Here is a 15,882-nt window from a genome sequence, read left to right as displayed (position 1 = left end):
AACAGATGCCAGACGGACAAGTTAGTATAACCTGGCACAAGTGACGGTGAAGCAAGAGCTAAGGCAGCAGACTGAGGATTAAGAACAAGCTTTCTTTGTACTTTACATGGACTGTGGAAAGTTTGGTAAACTACATCAATCACATCATTTACACTTGCTCTGTGTTATATCCAGTCTATCTTTTGTTACATTGCAGTTTTCACGTTGCCAGGTATGTGTCATGTAATTATACACCATTAAAGAAATGCCGTTCAGCAATATTCAAGAAGAAAAAGAAAAGGGCAAGGGGCTGCCAAATTACTTTTGGCTTTGATAGCCTACATATGGGGATTGCAATGATCTGGAGAACATGCTAGTACAATGCTTAGTCTTCTAACCATAATGTCGCTGATACAGAACACACAGAGGTGGGCTCCAGTCTTACCCATTGGGCAAAGTAGGCGGCTGCCCGGGGGCCCTGCCCAATGGGAAAGACAGCCCTGCATCTGGCTGCTACTCAGCTGTTGAGGGCCGTCTGCAGCCAGACTATCGTCACACTCACACAGATCACCACATGAACACATAAGTTGCTCGTAGTGACTGAATGACATGTTGACACATGGGCCCCCTCACTCAGGTGGAGGCCCCAAGCATAGTCGATAAACAGCGTTGTGGCGGGATGCACAGGGTGGGTTGGGGCTCTTTGCTGTCTCAACAGCCCTGCCCAGGAGCCCAAAATGATGTTAGGATTGCTCTGGGTGGACCAACTTAAAACAGAGATCAGAGGGACCTGGGGAGAGAAGCGCTCAGTCATGCCCTTCTCCTGACTGTAAAAAAAGAGATTGTTGGGGGTCTGAACTGTCACGTCTCTGCCAGACACCCTCATGTACATCTGCTGGTCTTCTTTTGAAGTTTCCCAATAAATCTATTAGACATATAGAACACTGAGGCAGATTCTTTTTTTTTTTTTCAGTTTTCATCTATACTTACCATCTGTGAAGTGTCCAAGGAGACAATGGTTCTCTTCTCATCATTAGGACACTCTAACGCATTGGAAACGCTTGTTCCACCTGCAATATGTATTACACAAGTTATAATAAAGTAAGGCAAATTCTGAGAGACTGGATAAAGTTTTTTTAGAACTGTAATGATTCAGCGATATAACTGTAGGTACGCTATAGCTATCTGCGTGCTTACCTCCAAAAGGAAAGATGCAGACATTGTGTTTACAGGCCAGATCCACAACTCGTACAACATCATCGTGACAACCTAATGGAAGACATGAGATTACATGAAATGTCGGATCTGATCTCGGCCTAAAAAACAAACAAACGTTCTGACGTGATCAGATTTCCTGCCTTTTACAAAAGGAAAAAATAAACTGGAGGCAGTGAAAAAACCCACAAAGATGGCAGCAGACTATGTGTGGTCAGACAAAAGATAACACAACGTGGTCAGAAAATATCCCATATGAATTAAGAATGTTTCTCAAGATCTGAATACTTTTATCATGGGAGGTAGGATAGGCCACCAGGGTCTGACCAGTGGGATCTAAGAAACCACAGCACCGGCCCCTATACACAGAGAACGGTGCTAAAAGCCATGCGGGTTACTGCAGCTCACCTTCCATTCAATAGGACCTGAACTGCAGTAATCTACGGCAACAATTCTAGTGTTCCAACTATGTACACAGTGCTGTCTCCTGAACATAATCCCATCTCCCTTCCTTTGGTCATGAGAAAAAGCAGGTTACTGTCCAGACCAGGGTTACTTTGGTAATGTTACATCCCTGCTGTGAGCCTTGGGAGACTGTTTGACTCCCACCAGCTCATATTGCGCCTAGTACACGAAGATCATTCCTAACCCCAATCCCCATATATTATCTATATTACTGTACTGTAAATTAACCACTAACACAGTGCAGCCCATTCAGTGTAAGCAGTGCACTTTTCTCGAGCACTGTGTGTGAGCACAATCTTTATGCTCTAAGCAATATGGGTATGATAGAGAAGAGTTTGTAAGCTGGTGCTCTTTTATGGTTTAGGAGAATATGGAAAATAACCTCATCGGTCCTCCACGTGAGTTTGTAGATCTAGTATGGTCACCTCTACCAGAGTCAGTTACAAGACACCTTTCATGGTGTAGTCTAAAGTAGGGATGCACGATGCACCGAAAAATCGATACTACTATCGATATTTTGGGCAAAAAAACGGTTCGGTACCAGGATTTCCTGGTATCGATACTTTATGTTAAGCTGCCTAATAACGCAGGTTAACATAAGGTATAGCGCAGAGAACACGGCCGGCGGCTATCTGAGCGCCGGCCATGTTCTCTGAGTGCTGCCCCCTGCCCCCTGGCGTCACCTCCTTGACCCGGCCCCCTCCCACCTCAGCCTCTTCTCCTTCCTGGAATGCAGCAGCCGGTGTGAGAAGCTACATTGAGGAACTGACCTGCCCGGAGAGTAACCCTTTCCTGTCTGTCCAGACCTGGCAGGCTTCATCAGCTCCCTACAGTGTGTACAGCTATCTGCTGTGGGAGTTATAGTCTGTACCCCCTGGTTGCTGTATGTGCGTTTTTTCCAGGTTAGGGGAAGGTTGTGCAATGTATTCTTAGGCTGAGACATAGAATTCATAGACAAGTTGTGGGGTGCCACATTATTAGACTAGCTGTCATTGTCTTGCTGTGGGTTGTCATACAGTGAGGACTGTTCTGTCACTGTACACATCATTCGTTATATGATGGAAATCTCTTAGTGCTATTGAATTCTCGGGTCCTTCAGTTGTTTATTAGAACTATAGGACCCGAGTGACAAGAACTTTCTTATACTGTACTTCGTGTCCAGCCCTGATATCAGCTGGGTGAAACTCCTGTGTGCAGAAAGATCTATGTACATAACCAGTATAATGAAAAGAGGCAATAGCAATGTTCATCTGACTCCCTTAAAGGGAGATTTCTCATTGCAAGTAAGTCCCTTGAAGTTTAAATAGAAAAATAATAAATGTACTAATATTCTCATTAATGGAAATTTACTCTGTTTACTGCTGGGTATGTTGGCACATTGTCACCATAATGATGCCATGTGACTGTGGCACAACACTATATCCTTTATATAGCACCAACATATTTTTTTAGTACTGTACAGGGATTGATTATCACTCACAGCGATCCTCCTGGAGTTTGCAATACTGTGTGTGAACATGCACCTAAACATGCGCACACATCCTGGCTGTAAATCTATCAGATGCAATTTAGGTGCATAGAAAGATGCTTTAATTGGCCAAACGCAGTCAGATAATGATTGGCTAATTTCCCATATGTGCACTTTTGAGTCCAAGTCAAAACAACCTGAATATAGTCACTACCCCCAGCATAGCCTGATAGCTGAAATGTTACTAGACTACAGCCCCCAGCATACCTTGATAGCTGAAATATTACTAGACTACAGCCCCCAGCATACCCGGATAGCTGAAATATTACTAGACTACAGCCCCCAGCATACCCGGATAGCTGAAATATTACTAGACTACAGCCCCCAGCATACCCTGATAGCTGAAATATTACTAGACTACAGCCCCCAGCATACCCTGATAGCTGAAATATTACTAGACTACAGCCCACAGCATAGCCTGATAGCTGAAATATTACTAGACTACAGCCCCCAGCATAGCGTGATAGCTGAAATATTACTAGACTACAGCCCCAGCATAGCCTGATAGTTGAAATATTACTAGACTACAGCCCCAGCATAGCCTGATAGCTGAAATATTACTAGACTACAGCCCCAGCATAGCCTGATAGCTGAAATATTACTAGACTACAGCCCCAGCATAGCCTGATAGTTGAAATATTACTAGACTACGGCCCCAGCATAGCCTGATAGCTGAAATATTACTAGACTACGGCCCCAGCATAGCCTGATAGTTGAAGTGTTATTGCCCAAACTATAAAATGATCACATTCCTGGTCTCGCACATTAAACAATGTAATCACTAAAAAAAACCAAGTACCAATTTGCTGATTTTTGATCACCTCACATCCCCCCCAAAAATTCATTAAAAAGTGATCAAAAGGGTCACATATATACAAACGTGATACCAAATAAAACTGCAGTAAAAAATTAAATAAAAAAATAAACCGGTGTCACCGTAATAGTGCAGAACTGAAGACCTTAACAGCGTCAAAACAGTTGGAGGGTGGGGTTATTATATTCGCTGTCTAGGGGGCATTATATTTCTATCATTGTAGCTTTTTTTCATACTTTATTAAGTATCAAATTGGTATCGAGTATCGAAATAAAAAATCTAGTATTGGTATTGAAGTCAAAATTCTGGTATCGTGACATCACTAGTCTAAAGTACCCTCTAACACTATGGGGGACATTTACTAAGGAGTCTAATATGTGCAACTATTCTAATAGGGTTTGGTGTATATTTTGGTCCAATATTTTGTGACTGATTTATTAAGTAAAAAGTTTATTTAAGTAAAATGACAGCCATTTTTTTTTGGGGGGGGGGGGTGGCTGACATTTAACACCAAAAGATCATAATAAACATTATTGTTGGTCGTTATGATCAAAAGACAGCCGTCATTTCGACATTGTGTGAACATAGCCGCACACAATATAAATTTGCACCATTTCCATATGATCTGGAGCTACAGTACCACACAGGATTTCAGTACTGCACAGTACTATACCTTTCATATAGTGGTGTGCATGAGGACTGATCCCATAGTGATTCATTCCTATTAGGGTCTTTTTGTTGGAGCCTCTCAAGACTGATCCAGAGGAAAACTGTGGACAACTACAGTACGTCACGTCCCACTTTACAACATCCCCTGTAAGCACTTCATTTGGATTTAAGGAATTAGTCGTTTCAAGCGTAATTGCATAAAACTGCAATACAATTAAGTCAGCTAATATTTAACCGTCTTTATTCGGTTTAATTAATGTACAATGACTAATTTGGCTATTTTGGATGGGCCTAAAGCTATTTGTAAAGTTAACCTAGTGCAATTAAATAGCAATAGTGATAATGGCGTGTTTAATAATATTTAACTATTACTGTTGTGCGCTCTGGAATGACTGCACTGTTAATTGCTACTAAGAGTCACAATTCTGTTTAATTGGCGCTGTCTAATCACTGGAGGAACATGGGGATCTAACGGCCCGTTTCACGCGGACAGTGGAAGCACCTTGTTCCTGGTATAAAGCGCAGTGTTACGGGAGAGGATTAAGTAGGTTGTTAATGGTCCCCCCGGTCATTAGGGGGCTCTATTACCAGCAATAACAGAAGGGGCACACCGCAGCACTAGGGACTTCAGAAGGAAAAGTGTCTGGTGTGCAGATAAGGGATAGGTCTGTTTACTCACATACTTACAATGTAAAATCAGTACTTTTTTAAAGAGGTATTCCTGTATTCATCTGCCACGATCCCCCCGCAAGCGCAGTTCCTAGATGCAGGGTGCTTCCTAGTTGAGACCACTGCTACAACCAGTGATTGGTTGTTACCGGGACTGTGGTTCCGGAACATAACAGTAATGTATACTTGCCTGTTATACTCTAGTCCAGCTGCTGGTTCCTGGGCCACCCCTGTCAGTGTTTTATGTGCCATTCCCATAATAAATGACTGGGCAGCATAGACTGTAGGTAAAGCGCCTCTTACCAGGGGTGACAGAGAAGCAAGCGAGCGATGTCAGCGCTTGTTGGCTCCTCATTCCCCATTCGCTGCCAACGCTATTACACGTGTCGGCAGAGAGCAGGTGAGTGCGGGGGTTGGCCACTCATAGCAGATATCGGTGGTCTGCTGCCGCCCCTCCTATTCCAAGGAGCGACGGCAGCAGATCGCTGCTATATTAGTTGTTTGTCTTTCAACATATTGAAAGACAAGCGACAGCAATGATTACGGCAGATAATAGTCTTTTGTAATAGAAGGCAACAATCAGCAGACATGAATGACGTCAGTTAATCGTTGCCTTCTATTACACAAGACGATTATCGGCCGTAATGGCAGATAATCGTTCCGTATAATAGGGCCTTAAGTATACATTACCATCATGTCCCCCGCAGCATGGCTAATTAGCGTAACTGTCATTTCAGGGTCATTTTTCTGAAAACAATAAATATCTATAGTACAAGCGATTTTAAGAAACTCTGTAATAGGTTTTATTTACCAAAAGAGTTTCCTTCTGTACTGAAAAAGCAGTTTTCCTAGCTCCCCCCTGACTTCAGAAGAAGCAGTATTTCTGTGTCCATTATGCTCTATGGAGAGGAGAGGGGCTGAGAGGAGTGAGTTAACACGGAGAAGTCCTGCACAGCACAACACCACACCCTGCAATCTTCTCTCAACAAGTTTGTAGATAAGCACTGATCTTTCTGACCTCTGAATCCAGCGTTTTAGGTGCCTAGGGAGTCTACAAACAGCGGACCTTCATGTCTCCTCTTTCTGCTCACTCATTTCCCTCGGCCCCTCCCCCCTTCATAGGATATAATGGAGACAGCAGAACCAGTCTTCACTGGCTTCTCTGAAGACGGATTTGCCTGATAATGCACAGATAAGAAGTGAGGGGGGGGGAGGCTCGGAAATTGCTTTGAGTACAGATAGAGACTTTTTTGCCTAATAAAACTATTATAGTTTCTTTAAATCGTTTATACTACTGATTTCTGCAAAAAAAAAAAAATAATAATAATTTTGTACCATATATTTATTGTATCATAGTTGCAAATATTTCCAGACTACCATGCATAGCAATCTAAGGACTTGTCCACACTGCTAGCAGCCATGTGGTGTGGAAAAAACATGCGTGTCATAAACCCCACAAAAAATAGCAATATTATTTTCACATGGTTATGTGATGAATCTATGTGCTCATGCTAAGGGTAATGGGTGAGTTTATTACACTACCAGGCATATGGATAAGATTTTACCAATCACTGCAGGCACAGAGCTACACTTTTCTGAATAGTAAGTGACCTCTGGTGCTGATTTTTAAATAATTTCAAATGCATTTAGGGTATTTACTGAACATTTCACTATTATCATGTATAGGGGTCTCATCGTGGATTCGCAGAGGAAAAATCCTCCGTGTGGACGACTTGATGCTATTAGACATCAGCACATAGTTATATAGTAGGGATGTAAAAGAGTCCATCAGGTTCAGGCAAGGGTACTGGGTACGGGTAACATTACAACTTTGTTTCCCTCCGCAGAGAAAGCAAAGAAACAAATGACGCATAAACCAATCTGCCCGAAACAGGGACATTTTCCTCTGAATCGAGTGCCGATCAGACTGGATCAACATTTAAAAATCTGAAATCTACTGTATATGTTTCTATAATTCTGAATATGCGAATGGAGCAGGTGAGATCATTCCCTCGTGCCACCAGCATACTACACTTTACACTAACATTATGTTACACACCCTACAGGGGGCCATGAAGGACAGTCACGCTCATTCACGCTGTTATTTCTTTCTTTTCTTTTAAATGTAACATTTAAGTCATTCTTCTTTAAATCACATAATTTCTAATGATAAATGCCACTGAACGAAAAAAAAAAATCCATGTGCCATCAAAAATGCATTGCCGTTTGTGTTTTTAAACAAAATAATAAATACGTAAACTTAAAGGGGAACTATTTTTTTTGTCAAACTTATTGCACACGGGACAGGGGAGGAGGAAGGTATGTCTGTTACCTTCCTCCTCAGCGCCGTTCCTGTGCAGTGAGCAGTGTAATCCTCGGTACGGAGCACCATTAGGAGCACTGCTCCGCCCCATAGCTCTGGGCCAACCACCTCCTTCTAATGATAATTAATTAAGCGGGCCAGCTCGGTACTATAGGGAGGGTCAGAGCTTCCAACGGTGCTCCGGACTGAAGATGGCACTGCTCACTGCACAGGAACGGCGCTGAGGAGGAAGGTAACAAACATACTTTCCTCCTCGGCGTCCCTCATGCAATAGGAGGATATAGTCGTCTAACCTGCTGATAGTACCCCTTTAAGGTCTAATTTGGATTAATCTGAAAGAAAAAAAGCGCTTAATGGGAAAATTAAAAACCTTTATTACTCGTAGTACTAAAAAGGGACTTAAAATAATGGGTCTGCCTGTCAACAACCTATCAGGAGTAGAATAAAACCGGACTACGAACCCACAGAATGAGGCTTAAAGGACAGAAAGACCCTTTAAGATATAATAATGTGCAGTATTGCCCCAGCTGATGGACAAAAAAAACAAAAAAAAAGTTTCTCAGACAACAATCTACTGTCACTTTTTTAAAGTAAAGAAGAAGAAAAAAATTTTTTAATAAGCAAATACATAGTCTGAGTTATCCTTTCTATCCTGACGCCAAACAGCTGCCAATATGTCCACAGAAATTTGCCTTCCAGCCGTTTGTTTAGAAAGAAAACTCACTAAACCAAATGTGTAAAACTTTACCAAAGAGGACAAGTCAATGGCTGATATGCATGGGAGATCTCTCATTTTCAGAAGGAAAGTTATTATACATTTGCCCATCTTGGAAACCTTGCAGGCTTCACCTGTATTCACCTGTATTTAATTTCACATTTCACATCTAACTGAAGTTAGAATTTCCCCCTAGTCTGCGCTGTACCGATGTGAATGGCTTATATTATAAGAGCAATGCATTTATCCTATTCTGCAATATCCATCAGTAGTAAATTTTCAGGTCTCTGGTGACATGAATAGAAGGTACAGTAAGGCACTTACATGGCCACACGACAAGGTCTGGGATTCTTTTAAACATTCCTTCCCTAAGTGCAAACATCTCGTGGAGGCAATGACCTATGGAAAAAACATATTATTAAACATACACAGACCATAAAGTGCAGCCTACAGTAAGGTACTAGAATGTTAGGATACTCAAAAAATATTCACATGTATGATACAGGAAAATCCACACATAGTAATAAGCGTCATGATGCACCAATTACAAATCAGTGAATGAGATCCGCACCAGACGAGGCACTATAATACTATCAGAGCACATCCTATGTGCCTCATGCCGTATTTACACATCTGTAATATGGTGACCTGTAAGCATTATAAATCACTAGACTGAGTTGCGGTTTGTAGAAAGTCGAGGGGGAATGTGCATCTACTATAAACGCAAACACACGTCCAAAGTGTGTAATTGCGACCTTAGAGGAAAAATTTTCACTTTGTTTTTTTTTTGCAATGTCAGGACTTTAAAATAGAAGGGATATTCTGATTCTGCTTTATTTATCGTGTATTAAAGGGGTTATCCAGCGCTACAAAAACATAGCCACATTTCCCCCTACTGTTGTCTCCAGTTCAGGTGTGGTTTGTAATTTACTTCAATGGAACTGAGTTTCAAAACCCCACCCAAACTGCAGACAACAGTAGGGGGAAAGTGGCCATGTTTTTGTAGTGCTGGATAACCCCTTTAAAGGAGAACTAACAGCAGGCTAGAATAATCTAACCTGCTGGTATAAACAAATCTGACTTAAAGGGGTTATCCAGCGCTACAAAAACATGGCCACTTTTCCCCCTCTCTTGTCTCTAGGTCAGGTGTGGTTTGCAATTAAGCTCCATTCACTTCAATGGAACTGAGTTTGAAACCCCACCCAATTTGGAGACAAGAGAGGGGGAAAAATGTCCCTTTAAGACACTGAGTAACAATTTACTTTTCTAATGCCTGGCTGCTGTGCCGTTTTAACTATGGTCATTAGAGTGTTTGGTGCCCTGTGGGAGGTACTTTTAACCCCTCCCCTCAACAACAATCCACCTGCCGAGTGCCTCCTGAATATTCATTTGGCGCTCCGCAGTAACATGTCCAAAAGCTGCTCATCACTGCAGGTAGCCAGGTTAATATGCATAGGAGGCAGTGACATATATTTCCTCTCCGCCCAGATGACTAGTTCCGCCTCTCTCCCAGCCTTGTGTGTCGGAACAAAACACGTTTTTCCTACATATACAACTAACACTGAAGACAGCGCTGTTGTGGTAGGGGAGCTCTGTAGTCAATCTATTTGGTGCAGCTGGGAGCTGATTGGTTCCCTTTACGTTTTATTTATATGTTCTATTTAAAACTGTAGTTCGTAGAGTAGTGCATTGTGGGAGCACAAAAGCAACTAAACGGGCTGTCTACTACTCTGAAGTACAAGAAAGGAATTGAGCATAATGTGTGATTGTTCATAGGAGAGAAAAAAAAAAACTGAGAATAAACCCTAGCCCATTTTTCGGAGAAAAAAAATATATATAATAAGACCCTGCCTAATTTTATTTATTTATTTATTTATTTTTAAGACTAAACCTAAAAAACTAAAAATTTCTTGGAGATTATCTCACAATATGTATCTTTCCTCTATCGTCGTACAAGTTACAAAAACAGATGCCAAAAGCAGTTCCTTACCATGAGCTCGAAAAACTCGGTCTTCAGCATCTTGAGAAAAAGAAATTCCAATGGCTTTAATGTCCTGGATGAATCCCTTGTTCACAATAGCTGGTGGGACATCGCTTACATTTAAAGACGCCTAATAAAGAAACATTGGTGATTAAAAGACATGCGATGGAGGCAATTTGCTTCCTATAATTGGACTTTAAGACGACTTGAGTGGAGCATCTGAGCAGTATGGTAGACTTCCAAGAACGGATCAATACTCTGTAACAGCCCGGTATTACTCAAAGTGGTAGAGCACCAGGAAAAGCTAACTCATCAAAGTCTAGTAAAGGTGTATGAATGTATGAAAAGTTTGCAAGGGAGAGCACATTAAAATATCAATACCCTCTTCAGTGTAATGCAAGCCATTATATGTTGGGTCACATGAGGTGTTAGTAGATTGCCATTTTTCATCATATTAGTAATATTATAAAAGAAGGTATAGCTCTGTGGTAAGGGTAAACTGAAGAGGTCTTATGCTACTTCTATTGTTTCTGGCGAACAATTATTCCTAAAAAAATTACACCTTACACAAAACACATCCCTGCCCAGAAAACCCCTTTAGGGCTAGGTTCACACTGCGTTTTTGTTGTCCGTTTAACAGACCAGTTTAATAGAAAAAAAACTGATGCATTTGTGTGCGTCTGTTTTTCCAGTGACATCCATTATAAAAAGAATTTTTAAAAATGAATCTAAATGCATTTTTATTGTACACAAAAACTTGGTAGACTACATTTTTGTGTACAGTAAAAAACTGATGCATTTTGATCCTTTTTTCCATGGAAAAACTGATGCACATAAATTCATCAGTTTTTTAATCCGCCCCCCCCCCCCCCACCCATTAAACTGATCTGTTAAAAGGACGACAAAAATGCAGTGTGAACCTAGCCTAAGCCACTAATCTCACATATCTGCAATAGTCAATGGACCCTACTGTGCTTCTTGTATAAGTACAGCAGAATTAAGAGTATAAATCAGACAATGATACAATGTGCCAACTTCAGAGTGATCGAAAGGGAGAAGAAAAGCTGTTGTATGTTTTTAATTGATCTAGAGGATAAACTTACTCGGGAGGTAGTTTTGTGATCCAGACTAGCACCAAATGTCTTTTCCATCCATTCTCGCAATGCTGGCAGCACCATACCACTTAGCTTATACCTGCAAAACAATTCCAAAGGAACATACTAAATTTATACAGAAATACTTAGGGGGAGATTTATCAAACATGGCGTTAAGTGAAACTGGCCCAGTTGCCCCTAGAAACCAATCAGATTCCACCTTTCATTTTCCAAAGAGTCTGTGAGGCCCACTTGGCTAGTTGCTGCAGTCAGTAATTGACTTGGCTTGCAGTTCCTGCAGAACCAGCCTAGAGCAGCGGGGACGGGGTGTCTGGGTGGCAGGGGATCAGGGCAGGTGAGTATGCCCATTACAGTGAAGTTTTGTCCAGAGAAAAGATTGGCTAGTACAGGGTTAGTTTCCATTCATGTTAAAATGATTCTTCCCTTACATTAGAAATTAATTGTTGAACTGGTGGTGGTCTCCGCTCACAGTCCCCGATCTATAAAATCAGTGGTTGATTTTCTGCTCCCTATTTAACCCAGATAGATAACTGGAAGTGCAATTGCTCATTACAAACCACCAGCGACGTATGGACTCAGAGCCCCAAAGTCATCATTCTCCTAGAAACATGTTATCCCAAATCCCTCAAAATATCTATTATGCATGAGAATACCCCCATAGCACTGCACCAGAGAAGAAATCAGGAGACGCGTTCTGGAAGATTTATTAAAGCGAGGTAGAAAAATAACGGCACTGCCAAAATATTATATTACCCTCTCCCACAGACGCTGTTTACTTAAACTATCCTGCTTAAAAAGGAGCAGCTTCAGCTCATTTTTCTGTTCTATGAACAACCGTATCAGATGTACATTGGAGGCCTGATGAACATTGCCTAAGTAAAGTACTTGTGTTACACAAACAAATCTGCACAGCATCTGCATCACTGGCTGACTGACATAAACCGCCACTCTGCTCCGCACCGAGGTGCAGCATGCAACGGGAGAATTCATTACCAGGTTAGGAGTGAGAAGAAAGGAGATGCCGGCTAAGAATAAATGAGACAAATTGCTCTGCTGTTGGGCAGCCTACGCAGCTTCTATATAATGCACAGGGACGGGGGCGCACTAGGTGGGGTTTAAGTGGAGGTGCTGGTTGTAATATTTTAGCAATGATGACATCAGAAAAGCACCAAGCGCATCAGAGCTTATTACTTACATACTAATCTGAATAAATGTTACACAAATGTAATCCAAAAGAATCCAGAATATAAAAAATAAGCAGAATTTAAAGGGGTCGTCCAAACCTACTCCCCCTGTCTGATCTAACAAAAGGTATGGAAAGATGCAACCGTATGTTAGGTAGTCGTGTTGCAGACACAACCGGCAAGTATAATCCCAATGATCAGAACAGTACTCAATCCATTGGCTGGCTTGCCTGGCTATGACTGAACAACTCATTTAAATCTGTCGGTTTTAGGTAATGGTCAAGCTTCAAGGTGGCAATGCCAAGCAGCAATATGCAAATCTTCCCTCTCCCCCACATCTGTTTGCCTTGACTGACTGACGTACAGAGAACAGTGCAGGGCAGGGAGGGGAGGGGGAGGCCTATGTGCTGTTGCTTAAAGGGGTACTCCGGGCCGGGGGGCTTTTTTACGTATGGCCGTGGAGGAGGTGGAGGAGGGCAATGACAGCGGGATCCCGCCTCTGCTACTGACTGGCTGAGCGGACTTGAAACGTCACATCTCAAGCCGGCGTCAGTGACCAGGAAGCGGCTGGGCAGCGCGGACCAGAGCAGCGCGATGCGGGACACGGCACTGGAACCGGGGAGGTGAGGGTACGTCCATGCCCTCATCCACCTCCTCCCCAACCAAACACAAAAAAAAAAAAAAAAAAAAAAAAAAAAAACAGGCTTTGAGTACCCCTTTAAAGTATACAAAAGTGTACAAAACACACAAGTTGTGGGAAACAGCTGTAACTCATCACTTCATCCTCCACTGGCGCCCCCGCATTGATGTTAGAGTGAATATACCACAATAAAGCATATAACGGTGAATGTCCTCTTGAATTTTTGGGGGGCTTTTGGACTATTACTTATGTCTAAAATTTGCTGGAGTGAGCACCCCGTGGAATAATCTGACCCTTCATAGGTATAAAATAGTAGTGCTGGTCTCTGCTTATGATGAGTATTTTGTTGCTTAAAGTGGAACTGCCATTTAAATTATTTTTTTTTAGTACTAGCAATTTTAAGAAACTAATAGATTTTATTGGGCAAAAATGCCTCTTTCTGGACTCAAAAAGCTGTTTTACAGCCTCCCCCCACCTTCAATTCTTATCTACTCATTATCAGGCAAAACCATCTTCATCACAGAGGAGCAAAGTGAAGACGGGTTTGCTGAGTCCATTATAACCTATGGAGTGGGAAGGAGTTGAGGGGGATGAGGGAGCAGGAAGAGGAGACAAGCAACTGTGCTGTATGGAGACTTTTTGGGCAGATAAAACGCTGGATTCAAAGGTCAATGCTTATCTGGGAGCTTGGTGAGAGAAGATTGCAGGATGATGTTTTGTGCAGTCCTGCTTTTCTCCTCTCTGTGCTAACTCACTCCCCCTCGAAGGAAACTCTTATGCTCAATAAAACCTATTACGGACTTTCTTAAAATCGCTTGAACTATTGATATTTATTGATTTCTGAAAAATTCCATGCAAATGACAGTTACGCTTTAAGGGAGAAGTCCAGCGAAAATCTTTATTAAATTATTGTATTGCCCCCCAAAAGTTATACAAATCACCAATATACACCTGTTACGGGAAATGCACATAAAGTACTTTTTTCCCTGCACTTATGACTGCATCAAGGCTTCACTTCCTGGATAACATGGTGATGTCCCTTCCTGGATAACATGGTGATGTCACTTCCTGGATAACATGGTGATGTCACGACCCGACTCCCAGAGCTGTGCGGGCTGTGGCTGCTGGAGAGGATGATGGCAGGGGGACACTGAGGGACACAGGGCACTGGAGGGACACTGAGCATTCCTCTGCCATCATCCTCTCCAGCAGCCTTGCAATCCTTCCTTAGTAGACTTCTGGATATGGCACTGACCCGGGCTACATGCCCAAGTAGTTGAAATGATTCCAAGCTTCTATGAGTTTACATCAACATTATAGAAATAAAGGAATATAAAAAGGACAGACTATTGGTATGTGACCTCTTAAGATAGTATTCAGAACCCATTTAAGCTGATATGGGGTCCCCTTATACGAACAGTGGTGGAGATTTATCAAGCATGGTGTAAAGTGAAACTGGCTCAGTTGCCCCTAGCAACCAATCAGATTCCACCTTTCATTCCTCACAGACTCATTGGAAAATGAATGGTGGAATCTGATTGGTTGCTAGGGGCAACTGAGCCAGTTTCACTTTACACCATGTTTGATAAATCTCCCCCAGTATTTGTAAAGAAGACTGGGGCTGGATACAGATACCCAGTGTCAGTGGGGTGTAGCTGTGCTGGCCGTTCAGGACGTTCTATTAAACCAGCCCAGAAATGACATTGCTGTAGGTGTACAGAGCAGTGGGTTTTGTTGGTGCTATATAAGCAATACTGAAGATATAAACACCATGTCAGCAACTTCAGGAACCTCTGCATTTGTTGGTTCTGGCACTACACAATCCCCACCAGTGAGCGGCTGTTTTCCTTAGGTTCAGTATCGGTGCCAGTAAATTCTACAGATCTGATTTGTGTAACTTGGAAAGGAAACTACAAGATCTTATTAGAGACGTCTCTACTACTCATAAAACGTTAGAAACGCACAATGACCTATGACTGTCTACTTATAAAAAGGAGTGTTTGGGGGGGGGGGGGCAATGTGTTTTCTAGTTATTTATGGGCTCCCAGCAGGTAGAGAGGTACATCCCTAGGGCTCAGAAACCAACATTAGTTTGACCACATCCTGTTGTCTCTTTTGCCATTACATGGAACTCATGGAAACCCCTGTATGATAGATAGATAGATATAGATAGATAGATAGATAGATAGATAGATAGATAGATAGATAGATAGATAGATAGATAGATAGATAGAGATAGATAGATAAAAAGCGACTGCAGCACTTCAGACTTGGTGTAAAAATCTTAGATGTAAAAATCTTAGATGGTGTTTATTCCATACAAAAACACACAGTGAACAAACAGCGATGTTTCGACGTCCCATACACAGGTGCTATATATATACAACTCGTGATTATGCAAATTAATGACGTGTAGCATTGCACGTGATACAATAAAACATAGTTGTCTGACAAAATAGTGATTAAATCAATCTCAGGACCACCGTGGATCTCTGTGGGGGCTCCTCAGCATTCCGGCCAACATTCTTATGGCCCTATTCCTCGGGTCGTTTTAGAGGAGCAAACGAGCGCTATTAGCGCTCGTT

The 15,882-nt window shown here is 42.0% G+C and overlaps 1 protein-coding gene across 1 annotated transcript in view; it reads right to left on the bottom strand.

Annotated features, from left to right (window-relative positions):
* Window positions 1-15,882, bottom strand: part of AGPS (alkylglycerone phosphate synthase) — a 160,995-nt gene that overhangs the window by 101,501 nt on the left and 43,612 nt on the right. Inside the window, exons 3-7 of the mRNA XM_069983004.1 lie at window positions 11,462-11,552; window positions 10,368-10,488; window positions 8,702-8,776; window positions 1,177-1,248; window positions 970-1,049 (exon numbers count right to left, since the gene is read on the bottom strand). Coding sequence (XP_069839105.1) covers window positions 970-1,049; window positions 1,177-1,248; window positions 8,702-8,776; window positions 10,368-10,488; window positions 11,462-11,552 — 439 coding nt within the window. The remainder of the gene's footprint in view (window positions 1-969; window positions 1,050-1,176; window positions 1,249-8,701; window positions 8,777-10,367; window positions 10,489-11,461; window positions 11,553-15,882) is intronic.

This window comes from Dendropsophus ebraccatus, chromosome 9, assembly GCF_027789765.1.
Source record: "Dendropsophus ebraccatus isolate aDenEbr1 chromosome 9, aDenEbr1.pat, whole genome shotgun sequence".
Classification (NCBI taxonomy): Eukaryota; Metazoa; Chordata; class Amphibia; order Anura; family Hylidae; genus Dendropsophus; species Dendropsophus ebraccatus.
The sequence above is the reverse complement of the archived record's forward strand: the minus strand, read 5'-3'. Positions and strand labels throughout refer to the sequence as shown.